The sequence below is a fragment of the Podarcis bocagei genome (genome assembly GCF_964188305.1).
Source record: "Podarcis bocagei genome assembly, chromosome: 12".
In the NCBI taxonomy this organism is placed as follows: Eukaryota; Metazoa; Chordata; class Lepidosauria; order Squamata; family Lacertidae; genus Podarcis; species Podarcis bocagei.
This window is the reverse complement of record NC_138137.1, coordinates 5,924,905-5,944,828: the sequence shown is the minus strand read 5'-3', so window position 1 is coordinate 5,944,828 and position 19,924 is coordinate 5,924,905. Positions and strand designations below refer to the sequence as shown.

Sequence of the window (19,924 nt, the reverse complement as noted above, 5' to 3'; positions counted from 1 at the left end):
GAAACCTTATCAGGTCCTCTAGGAACTCTGGTCCCATCATAAAGGTTCTTCCCTGACTAGCAAAGGAAGTGGAAGAGCAAAGGGTCAACGAACATAGCTACCACCAGTTGGGGGCTGAGGATGGGGGACAAATGGGGAACAAAGGTGGGTAAGTGATGGGAGTCAGATTTCTAACTCTCATTTCAGGAAGTGATAAGACAAGGGCTCCCTCTGGACCCTCTTCTCCACACCAGTATTTAGGTTCTAGTAATTCTGATGGAAAATAGCTGGTTGTTAACGCCAAGCTTTTAGAAGAACTGGCTAATTTCATTGCTTTTGTCTGGGTTATCCCCTGCTCCCTTTTGGTATTTCATCTTAATTCTGTTCCTACTACCTGTGAGGGAGATTTAGGCCGTGCTGGTGCTGGAGAAGGAGGAGCAGCCAAGGTATGATTGGGACTTGCTTCAGGGCTATGCAGAGGGGACTCCTCTTCAGGCGGTGATGGAGTTTTTGCAATGCGGAGAGGACCTGAATCGCTAATAGAATGCAAACCAATATTTTATAAAACATACAATACTGTCGTTTTAACATATTGAACTGCTTTTTCGCTCCCACAAGACACACCCATGAAGTCTGCATGTTTCCGTCTACAATGTGTACATTTGGTTCATTATGTGATAGTACGATGGATTAAATCCTGGGATACCAATCCTATATTTGTCTAGATGTCTAAGATCTCTGTTTTCCAGAATTCTGAAACTTCTCATTTGTTAGAATTTTGTGTGTGTTCTCCCAGCTCATTTGTTATCTCTTTAGGACCCAACACTGTATCTGAAAATGAGAACTCAAGTTACCATATTTTTCGCACCATAGGACGCACCGGACAATAGGACGCACTTTGTTTTAGAGGGGGGAGAACAAGAAAAAAAAATTCTCCCCCTCTGCCCAGCGCCCCTTCAGTGAAGTGGCAGGAGGCGCTGCACAGAGAGGGGGAGAGCTTTCCCCCTCTTGTTTTCCCGCTCTAAAACAAGGTGCCGTTTAAGGTGCGTTCAGGCGGCTACCTTGGAAGCCTGGAGAGCGAGAGGGGTCGGTGTGCACTGACCCCTCTCGCTCTCCAGGCTTCAGGTTCCTTTCAACCTGCTCTTTGGGGCTGGCAGGGGGGAAGCCCACCACCAGCCCAAAAGAGCAGGTCAGGGAGCAGCGGAAAGGCGCAGCGGAGAGGCTCCTGCCATAGCCGCGCGTCACCTCTCCAGCCAGGAGAGGGTCGCGGGGGGCTGCTTTAGCCCCCCGCGCGCTCTCCTGGCTGGAGAGGTGACATGGGGCTGTAGAGGCTCCTGCCATAGCCGCGTGTCACCTCCCCAGCCAGGAGAGAACGCGCAGGGCTAAACCAGCCCCCCGCGACCCTCTCCCGGCGGAGAGGCTCCTGCCATAGCCGCGCGTCACCTCTCCAGCCAGGAGAGGGTCGCGGGGGGCTGCTTTAGCCCCCCGCGCGCTCTCCTGGCTGGAGAGGTGACATGGGGCTGTAGAGGCTCCTGCCATAGCCGCGTGTCACCTCCCCAGCCAGGAGAGAACGCGCAGGGCTAAACCAGCCCCCCGCGACCCTCTCCCGGCTGGAGAGGTGACGCGCAGCTATAGAGGCTCCTGCCATAGCTGCGCGTCACCTCTCCAGCCAGGAGAGGGTCGCGGGGCTATGGCGTCTTCGCTCCATAGGACGCACACACATTTCCCCTTCATTTTTGAAGGGGAAAAAGTGCGTCCTATAGAGCGAAAAATACGGTATTTCTTCAACTATAACCAAGCTCACTACTAATTCCATCCACACTCATCTAGCAAGCGAAGGGTTTGGGAATGGAAGGGTGCGGCCTGAGAGCCTTGCGCAGAGGTGTGGTAACTAAGAGAGGAGACAGAGGGAGAAATTGGTCTTCTTTCCTTTCACAAGTGAGAGGCAAAAAATCCTCACATCTTTTCCAGGTCCTCTGTGCTTCTGAGAGGACTGGATGGAGAGGAGGCCGCCTTGTTTCCTTTGCAGGAAGCACTGACAACAGAAACAGGAAACACACAGGTGTTTCTTCCAGTGTATCTGCCCTTCGTCAAAGCTTCACGCAAGTCTGGCAAGGCCTTGTCTCCTTCAAACCCAGGGCTGTATGGAGTTGGGGTTTTTTCTCACTGACGGGGCCTTTTGCAGAGAAGATCATGCCTCTCCCTTCAATCTTCTAGGAAGCATGGGGGTGTTGAGGGAGGGACAGGATCTCATGTCACTTCTGCAGATGCCATCATGTCTCAACAAGGGACATCTCTCAATATAAAAGCTATTTAAACCGTTGAGCCAGATCCTCTGTGACTACAGTTCTGTTGTCTAAATTGATGCGGCTAAAGAACAGAAATTACGGAACCCAACATCTAAGAAACATTGTGCAATCTAAGATCTATAATCTGTGAAAACTATAATGTTGTATTTTGAAGAAGCATACAGCTAATGCATTCTATAAGCATCCTACTCAGTAAGCTGACACATGGGCTTCAGCACTTCTGTGGAAAACTAAAAGAACACATGATTGACCAGGCCTCAATCATGTTCTCTATACTAAATCAAAGTAAGATTATTCATAAGCTACGAGACACCTTAAGTGTTCACTCACCACCTCTTTCTGTGGAAATATTTTTTTTTTCAAAAAGAAAGGATGAGATATTAAAACATTCTTTCCTTTCTATTCTATTTCTCTACAAGTTTTTCAATGAAGCTACAATTCTGTAGGGCTATGCTGAATGTTCTCCAGAGAACATTGTTGGTTCAAAAGCTGGCTTTTGGAGGCAGGTGCAGCAGCTGCCTGAATCTACTCACCCACCCTCCAATTTACATTTATTCATGCCTTTTTGCTATGATTCAACATCGCTACACACAGTGGTGGAGGAACCCTCTCCAGCACCCAGGGCGGGGCAGCCCTTACGGAGTGCACATGTGCGACATCCCACACAAGCGCAGTCCGTACGGAATACCGCACATGCACACTCTGTCCGGGCTGCCGCTCGTGCACAGTGACCGCATGGGCTGCTGCTTGCATGGTGGCTGTATGGGCTGCCTCTTGCATGGCTACCTTATGGAGTGTGCACGCGCGGCAGCCCGTACAGTCGCCATGGAAGAGGAAGCCCGTATGGACGGGGTGCGAGAGCGGCAGCCTGTATGGACGCCTGTACGGACTGCATGCACCCTCGGCCGCTCTACTGCTGGGGGGAAGCAGGGGCCATCTTGTCACCCCCCTGAGTGGCACCCAGGGCGGACCACCCCACTTCCTATGCCCCTGGCTACACAACTGCTGCTCTGGCACAATATATCTTGTTTAATCAACCTTCTTCCTGGCTATTTGATCCCATCCAATCAGGACTCATGAAGCTGGTGCCATGATATCACATCCATTTCACAAAGCCAATTCAGAACGAGGGCAGAAAGCCTTCGAAGGCAGCTGCACTGTAAATACTAAGGCGCCCTTTCACACCTTGAAAAAGAAATCAGATGTTCTTCACGGTGCGAAAAGTATTTACGAAATGCTCTCTCCTCATTTTGGCTCAACTTGAACATTTTCTAATAGTCTGCAGCTGCCTGTGCCACAGTTAATACTATCATGGTAAACTTGCAAGCACTGTGTAGATACAGAAAGTACTTATCAAGTTTGTACAGCCATAGTTCAGAGGCTGCATGAAACTATACGGGGATGTGCAAAGAACCGAGCATTGGAACAAAGCTTGCAGACACAGAGGAGACCAAAAGGTCCCCCCCCCCCATCTGATAAAGTGCAAGGAGTTGTGCCAAGCTCCGACTACAGCTTCAGCCAACCCCATCCAGCATGGGCAATGGCCAGGGATGGTGGGAGTTGTCATCTATCAGCTGTTTGTTACCCACACATTCTTCGAATACCTCACTAGGACTAAGGACTCTCTTCAGCCAAGGAACATGGTGGGTGAAAAAGGTTGCATTACTATAGGTGAACACCTGATCTGTTTCTGATGTAACACTACGTAATTGACTGCAGCCATAGCTCTGCCAGCAACTAAAGTCTGCTTCCAACATAAAATAGGGGTTGAGGCAAAACCAGGGGAAACATTCGTGTTCAACTGGAAAAAAAGAAGAAGTTATCTATTCACAAACTTTGATTAATTTTGTACTGTCAAAAGTTACTGGTTGTATTATTGGATGAATGTGGCTCAGGTCATGCGCAATGTAGTTTGATAGACAATATTTTACCTGGGTGCTCCAAGAATGGTGAAGGCCTTGTCAGCATGTTGCTCTCCCAACTTTGACATCACCTCATAGAGTTTGTGGCATAGCTGAAGGGACAAAAACAGTTGTCATTTTATAACAGCTACTTTACGTAGGGTGGGGAGAATAAACTAAAAACCACATATTTGTTCCACTATGGGACTAAGTTTAGTCACCCTTTTTTTAAAAATAGGATATTATCACAGTGACACACAACACATGAAGAGTGCAAGGCTTCGCACTTAATAGTGAAGATGTGTGTTGCAAATAGTCTTGGGGTTCCCCTGGGGCCAATTATCCTAAACACTTGCTTCTAAAAGCTCTGTCATTTCATTACCACAAGTTCATCAGGGGGCTCACAACTTAACACAGCAAACCTAAGCAGGAGACAGTGGGAAGCCATTAAAAATAATTACTGCATTCTGCTAGTTTCATTCACTAATGTTAATCGTAGTAAAAAGCAATCTTTTTTGTAACAGAAAGGAAAGAGGAAGCAGGAAAAAAATTACATGTGTGCATCTTGGCACCTGCATTTTTAACCCACTTCAAAGGTGTCTGTTGCTTTTCTTCCACAGCGCATTCATTATTACTCACCAAAGCTATTTCCTTGTGAAATTTGGCTTCAAGGCTGGAGATATTTTTGAATGTGTTCACATAAAAGCCAACTCGTCTAAAAGGAGATGACAAGGTAAAAAATGAAAAGGTTGTAAAGAGAAAGAAAAAATAATGAAATGTATTTTTTTTTTTTTTTTGTCCAATGCTGTTTCCTTCTATGGCTTTGAAAGTTTCCTACGCCTTTGCAAAAGTATGCACTGTTCCCATATGTACAGTATCCAATTTGGAAATGTAAAAAGGGACCATCTAGATATAACATATACATGGCAACAGATCTCCCCCATCACCAAATTTCCAATGTGATGTGACTTAAGGTAAACCTCCTTTAAATACAACCCCAGCACCACTTATCAATGGTGAACCCCACACCAGAGGGACAATGCACCATGGACTGAATGTCAGTGATGGAAAAATGCAAGCCCAAAGTTGCCCATAGGTGGACCATTTGTAACATATGTATACTGGATCAAAGAGGGAAATCAGGTCTATGACGCATCGACTATGCTGTGGATTTGCATCTTTAGTGGATTTCCTCTAGGTTCTAGTGAGGAGCATATAAACATTCAATTTTGTCTACGAGTTTCATTTTTGGACCAAACATACTGCATGTCTGCTAACTGGAAAAAACCCACTGCTGCAATAACTGGTTGTGTTTACTGAAGCTACACAAGTCTCATTAAAGCAGACACCCCCAACCTGCAGCCCTCCAGATGTTTCGGCCGACAACTCCCATGATCCCTAGCTAACAGGACCAGTGGTCAGGGATGATGGGAATTGTAGCCTCAAAACATCTGGAAGGCCAAAGGTTGGGGATGCCTGCATTAAAGCATTGCAAAGAGAAGACAGCCTTAGTTCTCTGGGCTTCCATGAAAAGTTGAAGGACACAAAGCACCATCTGCTATAGCTACCTTGACCATAAAGATGGCAGCTCTTCTTGCAAATCAATGTTGAAATCTTCAAACACTTTCTGTGCTTTCTGAAACTCTTCCTCTGCCTAGAAAGAAAATCAAACAGATTGGCACAAATTGGTGCAAAAACAAAAGGGCATTGGATGAAAAAGCAAACAAGTCAATTTCTGGGTGGGTTCTCCTCTGGGCTGGTAATCTTTTAAGGACAGCTGGGAAGTTGGCAGGCAGGCAAGAAATGCCTTCAACTGAGGAATCAGGTCAGAATCAGCAGCTTGACAGATGAGGTGGAACTTTCTTGGTCCATTGTATCGTTTGACCTTTATATGGCAGCTGCAGTACTGCCTTATGGTATAGCCATCTAGTGAAGTGCAGCAGAAAGGAGGCAACAGTTGCCTCTATTGCAAAGGTGCCATACAGATACAGAGAGTAATGGTCGAACTATAGGAGACATTAATTGTTACCACTGAGACCTTCTTTCCCAATGCATAGACCAGCTTTAGGGCACCTGTGGGGGTGGTGGAAGATGACTGAACTCCACCTCCTCACAGTCCTAATGTTGCTGGGTCCCACCAGCTACAAACTTGATCCTGACTGCTGCCAAGTCCCCAGCATAAGATACCTCTTGCCTATGGGCTGTATCCAAAAGGTTCTACACAAAGTAGACTCACTGAAATTAACGGACCAATTACTTCCAATGGGTCTACTCTGACTAATTATGAGTTTCTACTTCAAGGATGTCTAGTTTAAACCTTATTGCCTTTGTCCACAAGCCTATATATATATATATATCCACAAGCCTATATATATATATATATGGCAATTTCACACACTCGTATAATGAAGTGATGGCAGGATTTATCACACATGGCACATATCAAGAAGTATGACACCTCAATAGCGAGAAAGGGTTGCCAGTGTCACTCGAGGAGATTATGCCCATAGCCAGCGAAGGGTCAGGAGAATCCCCCAACCCCTTCTACCCTCTGGGCCACAGGGTGCATAAAACCATTTGCACTGCACTGGAGAAGGGGAAAGCACATAAGCCAACACTGGGAACACCAATCTGGCCCTAGGGAAGGCCAGCCTTGTCTCTCTAGGCTGGTAAAAGCTCTATGGAAAAGTTTTAGCTCTAGGTCATTACATGGTATGCCAACCATCCACAGCAGTCTAGCACATTCTAGATAAAGCCCATGTTTGTTTGTTTTTGCCTACCCTTTTGTTCTGTGGAGTTTGTAGCTTGGGCATTAAAAGAGAAAGAAAGAAGATTTAGCAAGCACTTCTCAAGGAGCAACTTCATACAGAAATTCTGCTGGTGGTTAGAATTTAAAGGCACGTCTTACCTTGGAAATCCTGCCTTCGTCTTTTCTCTTTGAACTCTGCAAGGCTTCCAAATGATGTCTTGCACTGTCATAGTCCACTAGCTTTCTGCTCCGCTTTGCAATACGATTCTACAAACAGTGATACCCAATCAAAACTCGCCGTTCTCCTTATGCCTCCGCATAGTTTAAGATGCAGCTTTTGAGATTTTGAAACGTTCAGTCTTTTTCAAAAAAACATTTATATCTTTTTCTCCCATCACTTAAGAACTAAGCTTCACCTACATTCTTGTTGTTTTTAAACTCAGATACTGCTGGTAAAATAAAATGCATAGCTTACTTTCGTCAACATTTTAAAGGCTGAATTTCTAAATTCCCACATCAGATTCACTCAAAGGCAATCTAGAACATACTGCCACAAAACTTATTTAAAACTTCAAAGAGCTACCCTGAGCCTAATCTTGCGCTATGTATATTAATCAGCAAAGTGAATATTCTGTCAAAGTCAATAGATTTAGATGGCTCCTCTGCACTAAGCAATAACAAACAAATCCCATTTTGACATATGTTTGTGGCTTAGTTAATTAATACAGTAGCCTGACATCAGCCCCAGTTGGGCCTCTCATTAAAGAGATCAGGATTCTGCCTGGAATCTGTTTTCCACAAATAGGCCATTACCTGCTACAATAACGTATTATCAGTAGGACCCTTTCTACAGAGAGAGAGAAAAATCAATACAGCAAATACAGAGAGAAATACAGAAAAGTATAAAACAAAAATAAGCAGAAGAAGAGATTAGAAAACAATTCCAAAAAAATAAGCCCCGGCACCACGTTGGGAGCAGGGGGAAGGCAGGTTTTCAACTGTCAGCAAACAGAAAGTAAAGGTCTTTAATTTGCAGCGTTTTCCACATTCTCTAAACTTGCAGCCTGGGTTCAATAAGGAGACTTCACAGGAAAGACAAGGCAGTCAACAAGTGAAACAAAACTCCACGTACACCAATCCATACGGCAAATGCTAACATTGATGTCACACAGATGTCAAACACATGAGAAATGTATTTTCTAGTACTGTGGTACCTCTGGTTACGAACTTCATTCTTTCCAGAGGTCCGTTCTTAAGCTGAAACTATTCTTATCCTGAGACGCGCTTTCACTAATGGGGCCTCCCACTGCGCACGCACCTCTGACGCACGGTTTCCGTTCGCATCCTGGGGCAAAGTTCGCAACCAGGAGCAGCTACTTCCAGGTTAGCGGAGGTCGCAACCTGAAGCGTTCATAACCAGAGGTACCACTGTACCAAAACTAGTTCCATGAAAGTCCTTCAGGAAAACTTTGAAAATGAACTAAAAACTTTGCTAATCCAGATGGGCCTTTCACACCAGCCCTGCCTGCGCGATGAGATGAAGTGTCCAAGAGCACTACTCTACATAGGATGTTTGAAGTCTTATTTGGAGGAGTTTTCCATTTGAAGGGCTATCTGGTCCAAGTCTGGTTAAAAATAAGGAAGGGAGGAGATCAGAGGCCTTGAATTTCCCCTCAATAGCACCTGGAGAGCAGACGGAGCGTGCCCATAGCTCACCTGGTCACTCACTGTCTTCCCTACTACAGGGAGATGTATTTCCATGTAAATTACAGCAATTAGTTTCAAATTTAATGAAAAAGGTTGTCCTTTTTTAGTGATATGTAAGCTGTCACCATACTTTGATATCAATTTCCAAGCCTCCATCCGTGGGCCCACTGGTGAGATCACTTAGGTCGGCAGGCCTGATGGACTGCATCTCTCAGCAGGGGCCTCACACTTTCGCAAGTGGAAATTCCTCCAAATGAATAACAAATGGCCTTTAAATAGGATTAAAAGACCCATTTGTTTCGAACAGCCCCTGTTGCTGTTTTTTAAAGAGTATTTGTTGGATAAAGAATGAGCATTTGTTGTACCATGCTGCCTTGTGAGCTTTGACCCTTTAAAAAAGCGCTGCCTAAATTACCTTAAATAAAATAAAAATAATGAACAAACATTGCTTGATAGACCTAGATAACTGAAGAGATATGGGGGGGGGGGCTAATTGTGTTTAGTGCACCCCACTACACCTTTCACAACAGCCTTCCAAAGATGAGCCTGTATGTAATCCAGATTACAGCATACCACAAATATAGCAAAACTACCCCAGGTATCTATAGCTTTGACCCAGATCAATTTTTAGTTTTTATGGTTTGAATAGCAACCGTGAGCTACTTAGAACTGGCTCACGGGGCAGAAAGGTAGGGATACTGTTACATGTGTTGAATGCACAGTGTTTTATTCCACCCCTTTTTGACATGGAAGGCTCACAGGAAGGAAATATGTACGTGGATACAGATATATGGGGATCTGACCAATGCTCATGTTACGTTGTATTTGTAGTGGTGGATATGCACACAGCTGCAGACATTCCTTCCTCAACTACAATACTGCTATTGTCAACCATGTGAACTAGCCCACGCTGAGACCTTACAGTACCTTTATATCAGGAAACTGTCCCAGATATGTGTCCAAGGTCAACAACGAGCCATCGACGAGCTTTTGGTGGAAATCTTCCCAAAGTACATCACATTTCTGTAGAGAGGAAAGAAACAGGGTGAGAATACAACAGAAAGCAATTGACACCAGTAACCCAAATAAAGAATGTTAATATTGGGGGGAAAGGACATTAAAAAAATCAAATGCATCCTTAGTCACTTTGGATTCCATGGAATGTACTTCTATGTCAGTGTATTTAAGATGCTTAAACTATACAGTATGCTTAACACACTGTACTTGATGACAACATGGTCACAGAGGAGGCAAATATTGTACTGCAACCTTTCCTACCTATCCCCTTTGCCATGCAGGGAACAAACGTTCAAACTTTGTATTTATCTTGACTGGAGGAATTCTGCCCCAACCAGAATTCAGACTGGAAAGCGAGGTTCCAGTTGGATGGGCCCAGGACCCACCACATTCCAGCAGGTTCTGGTTCTGTTCCAGAAACAGCAGGCAAGGTGAAGTTTGAGGCCACCCCCAGACAGGCTGCAAAGTCATTATGCTTTGCCTGCAAGCAATGGCTAGCCCAGATATCTCCATGCCTGTGAAGAAAGACTAATTTAGCCTTCCTGAATCCAGAGCCATGCTAGGTCACCAGTCTCTCAACATGTAGAACCGCTAGACCTTACTGTGCATGTCCAAGCTGCATTGAATTCTGACTTTCACAATATTAGCTGTGGTCAAATATCTGGAGAACCAAATAGTTCACCCCTAGTGCAACAAATTGTGTGTCCGCACACATGGATGTGTACATGCATCTATCTTTCTTTCCCACTTCTAGGATCCAATTTAATTAGAAACTAGATGATATAAAGTATGGCAGACCATTAATTTTCAACACTTACGGTACCTTAAAAAAAAATCAAATGCAAGATTAAAATTGCACTACAGAACATTCTCTTTATCTATTTTTTCATAAGGATGTAGACATTCTCTGCTGTCACATCAGCAGATAAACAAGACAATTCTTTTGCATAAACTCTGCAGCTTAGTCCTTTGTGAAACCCTCAGGGGAAACACTCATTGGCGCTCTCATGTCCACAAGCCTGTTAGCACTGATGTGATGCACCAGAGACAACAGGGCTGTGACATGGCAGATAAAAATAGCATTTTCAATTAAATTAAAAATTTGCAGATGCTGCTCAAATAAAAGGTCCTTTTCAAAATGCTGTCTAAAATTCAGCCTGTGACCCTCCTGGATTACAACTGGGGAAAGACAAAGGAACAAATGCGTAATGGAATTGAGATCGTGAAGGGTGGACAGTTTATCTGAAAGCGTAGCACCAGTAGGAAAGGAAGAGAATAGGTTTTGTTGTTGGCTGGATTGCAATGTGAGGACGTGGATGGCACTGTGGTTTAAACCGATCAAATGGTCGGCAGTTCAAATCCCTGTGACAGGGTGAGCTCCCGTTGTTCGGTCCCAGCTCCTGCCAACCTAGCAGTTTGAAAGCACGTCAAAGTGAAGTAGATAAATAAATTCTTCTTCAGAATTAGATAATACTTTTGGCCATAAAAAGAAAGAAATAATGCAATTGCTGTTCTGCAATCCTTCTACCCCTTATGTTTTACGATCCTGCTTCTAATAGCGAACTCAGGTGATGAGCGCTAGCAGGATTGTGGCTAAAACAGGGCCACTGAGAGCAAGAGAGAGGTATTAGCATTGTCAAGGGGAGCCCTGAAGGGACGTGGGTGGCGCTGTGGGTTAAACCACTGAGCCTTGGGCTTGCTGATCGGAAGGTTGGCAGTTTGAATCCCCGCAGCGGGGTGAGCTCCCGTTGCTCAGTCCCTGCTCCTGCCAACCTAGCAGTTCAAAAACACATCAAAGTGCAAGTAGATAAATAGGTACCGCTCTGGCGGGAAGGTAAACGGCGTTTCTGTGCACTGCTCTGGTTCGCCAGAAGCGGCTTAGTCCTGCTGGCCACATGACCCAGAAAAACTCTCTGCGGAAGCAGACAAACGCCGGCTCCCTCAGCCTGTAAAGCGAGATGAGCACCACAACCCCAGAGTCATTCGCGACTGGACTTAACTGTCAGGGGTCCCTTTACTCTTTACCTTTTTTAGATTGCAATGTAAATTTACAACCCCAAATAGAAAAGGATAGTTTTTGAGGTAGAACCGAAAGGGCTCTATAGCCTGAAGGTGGGCAAGGGGAAAATGTGTTTGGGAACAGTAGCCAATTCAGATGGTCCGCCCCCGCCACTTAATGGATCCAAATGGTTTCCAGAGAGTGGTAGGGGATGTTTTATCCCATGCTGATGGCCTTTCAGCTGATTCCCTGGTGGCCCGCTGGAATGTGGAGTTAACCAGGGCTATTGACTGTTTGGCTCCGAAGCGCCCTCTCCGACTGCACGGAGCCTGGACAGCCCCGTGGTTTTCCCCGGAGTTGAGGGTGATGAAACAATCGTTGAGACGGCTAGAGTACCGGTGGCGGATAACCCATTCTGAATCTGACCAGACACAGGTTAGAGCTCAATGTCGAGCCTACCATGTGGCGATAGCGACGGCGAAGAAGACTTTCTTCACCACCTCTATTGCATCTGCGGAAAACAGCAGCAGGAGACTCTTTCAGACTCTTTCCTTCTGGCGGTTCCCTCACTGCGAGAAGCCAAGTGACAGGGAACCAGGCAGAGGGCCTTCTCGGTAGTGGCGCCCGCCCTGTGGAACGCCCTCCCACCAGATGTCAAAGAGAACAACAACTACCAGACTTTTAGAAGACATCTGAAGGCAGCCCTGTTCAGGGAAGCTTTTAATGTTTGATGTATTAGAGTATTTTAATATATATTTTTGGAAGCCGCCCAGAGTGGCTGGAGAAGCCCAGCCAGATGGGCGGGGTACAAATAATAAATAATTATTATTATTATTATTATTATTATTATTATTATTATTATTATTGCCTTTGAGTATAGAGTCTCAGATCTCAGATTCACAATCAAGCATCATCAGAGTATAGTAATAATATTTAGCATTCATTAGTGGTGTGCCACCGCTTGCTCTGCTTGCCAACCCCTGCCATTCTACCCACATGAACCCCTTCCCACCCCTTGCAAGCATCTTTCTCCTTCCACACATTGCAAATTTTAAGAAGCCTTTTCATTTTCTGCCCAGTTATGAAGCCACCATCTCTGTCCAGATCCTTTCATACCCGTGCTTTTATTCATTCATCTTCAGACTCCACCCAGACTCCTCCTTTCTTGCAACCCCCTTTGCACCCCCTTTTTCACCTTCACTATTTGAGCACAAAGTGATCTGGCAGCAGGCTGAATATGGGGAGCAAAGGAGAGAAAAGCAGGGGGTGATGAAACCAAGACTCTGTGCCCGTTCTATGGGATGGATGGTGATAAATACGATTAAGTAAAATATAAGGATTGTCCAGGAGATTCTGTAGGGTGTTTATGTGATTCCTTCCAAGTGACCTTGATATTTGTTGCAGGGAAGACTACTTGTTTATTCAGTAAAAGGCATTCAGGCCTGTTAATTTACAGGGAACTTCCAAGATTTTGATTTATGTAGAACTTGTCTCTGTAAAATGATGGAAAACCACAGAGATTGGTGTTAATGTGCTCTGATCTAGTAATCGGTGCCACTCTGAGCACCACTGTGATTAAACGTTGTACTGTAGTGGAATTTATTTCCTCGGCAACGATTAATAGATTGTAGTAATAACTCACGGCTGACAATTAAAGCAGGAGGCAAGCTCCAAATGAGCTGAACTCTGTGGCATCCGCCATCCACCATGGTCTTTGCCTATAGTATAAACCACACCTCAGAGTTGCTAGAAAATAGACTTCAAGGTTACTGTTTGCATCAGGAATGCGGAGAAGGGAAGAGGGGAAATCAGCATTGCTGTACTGCAGGGGCTCTTAATCTTTTTACACAGTGAGGTGTTTCCCACCCCTCCTCCCTGTCTGCATAGGCTGGTTTTGGAAATTAAGCTTTGTTGCAGACCTTAGTGTGAGTGTACTGTAGTGGCCAAAAACATGAGAGCCAGTGTGGTGCGGTGGTTTGAGTTGGGCTAGGGCAGGGGAGACCCAGGATCAAATCCTGCTCAGCCAGGAAGCTCACTGGGTGAACTTGGGACAGTCACTATCTCTCAGCCTAGCCCACCTCACAGGGTTGTTGGGAGGATAAAATGGGGGAACGGTGAGAACTGTGTATGGCACATTGAGCTCCTTGGAGGAACGGTGTAGGAGTATAAATGTAATAAATTAAATGAATGAATGTTGGGAAATCCCTTATTCACATTTTATTCTTTTATAAATAGCAATTAGATCCTGTCTTTACTACAAGCAGCTCTGCCATCCATGGTTCTCCCTGACTGGTTTTATCCTCATAACAATCCCAGACTTAGTCTGATAGTTTAACCATTACACAAACAGGCCTCTATTTTGAACTCCTTGGCTGCCCATAGGCCCAAGCTAATCTATCCCTCCAGCCTAATGTCTACAATATGGGAATAATAATAATAATAATAATAATAATAATAATAATAATAATTTTTTATTTATACCCTGTCCTTCTCGGTTCAGAAAACTGGGCTCAGGGTGGTTAACAACAAATTTAAAACACTTGTTTGATGCAACAAAAAACAGCATAAAATACAGTATAAAACGTGAATAACAATAAATTCAGAATTCAAAAAACAATTTAGGGGGAAAATCCATCCAACAAACTTTGGATGATCACCAGGGCTAGCTGGCTAAATGAGCCCTATTTGGGCCAGCAAGGAGACCAGGGGAGAATTAGCTGTGGGATCCCAGAGCGGGTAATCTTCATAAAAAGGGCCTCTGTCTTCACACCAAGGAAAGCAGTGCCCAACCTGGTGATAACAGAATAAATGATGCAAGGAGGGAGCTGCAGTCCAAGATAGGAAAAGAGGTGGTAAGGGAAAATTTAGCTACTTTAAATGAATCCAAATCTCCAAGGCCTGATGAGTTGTATCCAATGGTACTAATGGAGCCTCTATAATCTTTGAGAATTCCTAAACAACAGGTGATGTCCCTGCAGACTGAAGGTGGGCAAATGTTGTCCCCATCTTCAAAAAGGAAGGAAAAGAAAACCTGGGTAACTACCAACCAGTCAGCTTGATGTCAATACAAGGAAAGGTCCTAGAAGAGTTAATTAAACAGTTGGCCTGTGAGCACTTAGAAAAGGATGCTGTGATTACTAAGACCCAGCATACGTCTCTCAAAAACAAGTCACACCAAACAAATCTCTTTCTTATTCTCCTTTTGATGGTGCTACAAACTTGGTGGATCAGGGGAATGCTGTGGACATAGTGTATCTTGATTTCAGTAAGGCTTTTGACGAAGTCCCCCATGGACAAGGTTACTGTTAAATGGATTTGTACCTGGTTGACTGACCAAATCCAAAGAGTGCTTGCTAATGGTTTCTCATCATCTCACTAAACATCAGGAAGGACTTTCTGATGATAAGAGCTGTTTCACTGTGGGATGGACTCCTTCAGAAGGTGATGGACTCTCCCTCATTTGAGGTTTTTAAGCAGAGGTTGAATGACCATCTGTCATGGATGCTTTAGTTGAGATTCCTGCATTGTAGGACATTGGACTAGATGACCCCCAGGGTCCCTTCCAATTCTATGATTCTATGAAAATGATCTTGTCCTACTGCAACTAGCTAGATGTTGGCTTAAAACAGTTATTTTGGAAATGGATGGGATCACCAACCATCATCTTGATTTCATTCATCATTAGGGATATTTTCCCTGGTATTTTATTATGTTGTTAGCCACCTTGGGGCTTTTCCTTACACAGAACGGTGGAGCTATAAGGTTAAATAAATAAATTCTTACCTCTCCAACCACTTTTACATCTTCTCGGCCATACCAGTCAGGCTCGTATACTTCATGTAGAGACTCTGTAAGTTTCTTTGAAGCTTCTTGCATGCCTGAAATTTATGAGCACAGAGAACCCATTGTTGACAACTGCTGATGTCACAAATGGACTATGATTTCATCTAGCTTAGCAACTGCCATTGCTGAAGTCAATAAGTAGGTGAATTTTGTATATATGGAATAAGGTTAAAGACCAACCTCTGATTATCATTCATTTATTTAAATCATCATCATTATCACAGTTGAACATAAATTTCTACTAAAATTAGCAATAGCTTAGTAAAAATAAACTGATGTGGGTTTTTTGTTTTTTCCCTGCCTAATCTTTAACATTTCTAGTGCATCTGTTTTGTCTTAAAAATATCTCAAGAAAAAATGAGTCAGCTTTGATAAAAATTTCACTTCTTTTAAACAATCCCCTCCCCCATTTTTACAGGAAACTTTACTGAATTTGATGTTTTGTGTGCCACGAGTGTGGAGACTTCAGATGATCTCAAGACCTGGTTATAATCAGGGAGCAGAAATAGGGAACCAGGGTAACATCAATAGCCCTCCTTTTAACAGAGAACTAGAAAGGAATAGTTGGAGAAAGTATCTCAAAACCAACCCAGTTCACCTCATAGGGCAGCCTTTGCCAAACTTGTGTCTTCCAGAGGTTGACAGCTTCCCTCAGCTCTAGGCATTGGCAGATGGGAGTTGTTAGTCCAAAACACCCGCAAGGCACTCGGTTGGAAAAAGATGCCATAAGGTATTGTAGGGATAATGGCTGGTACAGAACAGAACTTAGGGTGGAGCTACATCTTACAAGGGATATAGCAGGCATGGGCAAACTCGGCCCTCCAGATGTTTTGGGACTACAACTCCCATCATCCCTAGCTAACAGGACCAGTGGTCAGGGATGATGGCAGTTGTAGTCCCAAAACAACTGGAGGACTGAGTTTGCCTATGCCTGGGATATAGGTTTGGGCTTGGGAATCAGAGGTGGGAACACTGTTTCTCTTTTAGTGCTAATTTGAGGAGGGGGTGGCACATGCTGGGGGAAACCAGCAGCTTGAAAGGGCTGCTTTACCCTTCCCTAGGGTGCCGAGATGCAAAAGAGGCATCTCTCATAGTTCAACAGAAGAGGGAACGTCAGCAGCTATAGCTTGCATGACCTGCTGCACCTGCTGATATTTGCTCTCCTACACAACTCCTAAAGGTGCAGAAAGCCTTGTCTTCTTTTTACTGGGTCTTGCACAGACTCCTTGAGGCTATGTCAAAATAGGTTTGTTCCCTATCCAGGTTCTAAACAAGTAAGAAGGTAGCTGGGGGAGAAAAGGCCTTGAACAGAGTCATTTGCATGGGAAAACTGGCAAAGCACAGGATTCTTTCCCATACAAGAATTTGGGAACATGTGGTTGCTGACTTAATGCACAGTTCCATCCTCACACGGTACACTTCAAAGAAGGTTTAAGGAGGAAGTTTGGCATATGCCCCAATTGCCCCCACTAGTTACAACATTTCACTACTTTGGCACGGGGATGGGCTAGAATGCCACCAATCAGAGTGTCTTTTTATTCAGTTCGCCCTCACCTGCCCCTCCATCACAGACTGGGGGCTCACAGAATAAGCACAACGTAAACTGGCACTAACTATTGGCTCCTGTTTCCTAGGGATCCTGGGAATTAAACTTATGTGACAGACATCAGACCTGTGTTCACATGGCAGTTTTGTTCCATTTCCCCAACATTTCCCTAACTGTTGATTTCTGCGAATTTAGTGTCTGTGTTATTTGCTTCCAGAAAAAAATCCATTTGTAAATAACAGAAATGAGAACTAAACTGAAAAATGATGTCTCCACCATTTTGCTTTCAAGTCTACGAATAACTGTCTGTGCATGGTCACAGAGAAGTTATAATTTGTTAAAGATAATTTATTGCAGAATTACATAGAGAGCTTTCTACCCTTCCATAATGAATGCAGCTGAGTATACCAAACTAGGGTGGTTTTCACCATGCTTTACTCCCCAGGAAGGATCCATTTTCCACATTGTGCAATCAGTGCAGGTAGCACAAACAGAAATGAGAAAGCATGAGTGAGCATAAATGAACTATCGTAGAGCTCTTCAGTTGCTTAAAACAAACACACAAGCAAACACACACACGCATGACAAAAGCAATGTTCATCCTGACCTATTCTGAGCAAGTACTCTTCAACCCTGTGCAAAATGAATCTGCAACAATGAAATGGAAAATGTATTGACTTTTATAGGTTTACAATATGGGCGGTCCTCATGCAATGGTCTCTAGCAGTGGCAGACTTTGGGCTTTAAAATGTCAGTAGCGCCCTCTGTGACGCTAAAATTTGTTGGCAACTCGCTGTTGCAGCGTCCCATGCAGCTTATCACACACCCCTAAATCCGCCTCTGTCTCTGGGATGGAGCTTCTAATGTGGAGAATGCACAAATCATTGCTAAGATTTGTGTAGGTATGGCAGCCTTTTCCAAGCTACGATGACCATGTATTGAGAGCCTCGTTTCAATCCTCAATGCAAAGGCATGTTTAGCCTGGAGAAGAGGAGGTTAAGGGGTGATATGATAGCCATGTTCAAATATATAAAAGGATGTCACATAGAGGAGGGAGAAAGGTTGTTTTCTGCTGCTCCAGAGAAGCGGACACGGAGCAATGGGTCCAAACTACAAGAAAGAAGATTCCACCTAAACATTAGGAAGAACCTCCTGACAGTAAGAGCTGTTTGACAGTGGAATTTGCTGCCAAGGAGTGTGGTGGAGTCTCCTACTTTGGAGGTCTTTAAGCAGAGGCTTGACAACCATATGTCAGGACTGCTCTGATGGTGTTTCCTGCTTGGCAGGGGGTTGGACTCGATGGCCCTTGTGGTCTCTTCCAACTCTATGATTCTATGATTCTATGATCCAGGCTGGAGTTCCCACACACTCCCAAAGGGCATTGCACAGAGCCTGTCAGCTGTACAGAAAAGCCTATGCAGGCTGCTGTGCAGAACACCCAGACAATTTGTCGTGTCTTGACTGTTGGCCCTACACAGTCCTGGAGCTAACTGCATCAAGGCCCCCAGCTGTACCACCAGACCTTGTAAATCCACTAGTTTATTATGAAACTCATTTCCTGGATCACTACCATAAAGTCTTGGAACAGTGGAGGAATAGCAGAAGGGGAATACTGAAGGGGGAAGAGGGACATAAATGGCGTACCTGAGAGTTATCAGTGGATTATAGGAATTTTATTACAGAGAATGGGGAACTGCATCTATTGGTCTAAGGCTAAAGACAGTCATGTGACACTTCAAGGCAAGTCAAGAAAACCACCATGCTTTGTGTGTATGTATAAACAAGAGTGCAGGATGAGGTCAAGTGTTTTTAAAAGTGTCATTAATTTAAGTGGGTATGAAACTGCCTTATTGGTATCAGCATCAACAACAACACACAGAGATACCACTCTCAATGGCCATCACAGCAGCTTACAGTCAAGAAGAAAAGATACAAATCAACAAGTTAATTAATATAATTATAGAGCATTCGTAATAAAATAGAAACCAGAGATGATAAAAATCAAATGTGAGCTCATTAAATTATATGTCTCATATTGCAAATGAACTTACAGAGAGCATGCCCTCGTATTATATAGAACAACACTGGGACAAGGGGCACATTATCAAATCTTGAGCAGATTAGTTAAATTAGGTTCTTTACTCTGAGGTTGTTTTTTTTCCATTACTGCCACAGTGGTAGATAAATTAAATGAAACAAGTTCAGAGATAAGTCAGAACCAGACATGAAAGAATAAGCAATTAATATGTGGAATCAATTTCTGAAACAGTATCATTTGCTGCTAGTTAGCTGAATCATTCCATTTAATAAGCAGATACTAGAAATATTTATGGCCAGATCTCAAGGCAGCAAGAAAAAATATAAAGCTGTTTCACTCCAAGTCAGACCATTGACTCATTAAGCCCAGAATTATTACTCAGACTGGCAGCAATTATCCAGGATCCATTGCTGTTGCTCCAAAAGCAGGTCAAACAAAACAAAACCTATATTAAAAGCCAGGCAACCAAAAAAATAGTTATTTGGGCACATCCAATTATATATTTACATATTCACACCTCTCCCAAATGAAAACTAGTGGCTGCAACAGTTTCTACACCTCATTTAGTTCCTCTTGACAAAACTGCACAGGGAAAGGGTGTGAACAAAAGGATGGAATCATCTCATCAAAGATGGGATCTCAAGAAGGCCGTACTTTGGAGAGCTTTGCCCTTATATTTGCCCTTAAAAATATTGGAGCTGTTTATTTCATCCACTTATAAACCTGTCCTTCATCTAGTATTCAAAAGCAAACATAAAACTTATCAAATGCAAGTTAACAAACTAGGACACTTGTGAAGCTGACACTGCAAACCTTCTTCCAGCTCCTCAGACTGT

The 19,924-nt window shown here is 43.9% G+C and overlaps 1 protein-coding gene across 4 annotated transcripts in view; it reads right to left on the bottom strand.

Annotated features, from left to right (window-relative positions):
- Nucleotides 1-19,924, bottom strand: part of AMPH (amphiphysin) — a 90,412-nt gene that overhangs the window by 22,174 nt on the left and 48,314 nt on the right. For 2 of the 4 annotated variants that reach the window (XM_081165152.1, XM_081165154.1), the window contains exons 4-11: nt 15,445-15,539; nt 9,573-9,668; nt 7,098-7,205; nt 6,970-6,993; nt 5,758-5,843; nt 4,829-4,904; nt 4,220-4,302; nt 374-515 (exon numbers count right to left, since the gene is read on the bottom strand). In XM_081165152.1, the coding sequence (XP_081021278.1) occupies nt 374-515; nt 4,220-4,302; nt 4,829-4,904; nt 5,758-5,843; nt 6,970-6,993; nt 7,098-7,205; nt 9,573-9,668; nt 15,445-15,539 (710 nt within the window). The remainder of the gene's footprint in view (nt 1-373; nt 516-4,219; nt 4,303-4,828; nt 4,905-5,757; nt 5,844-6,969; nt 6,994-7,097; nt 7,206-9,572; nt 9,669-15,444; nt 15,540-19,924) is intronic. The other 2 variants (XM_081165155.1, XM_081165153.1) reach the window with 1 other exon arrangement.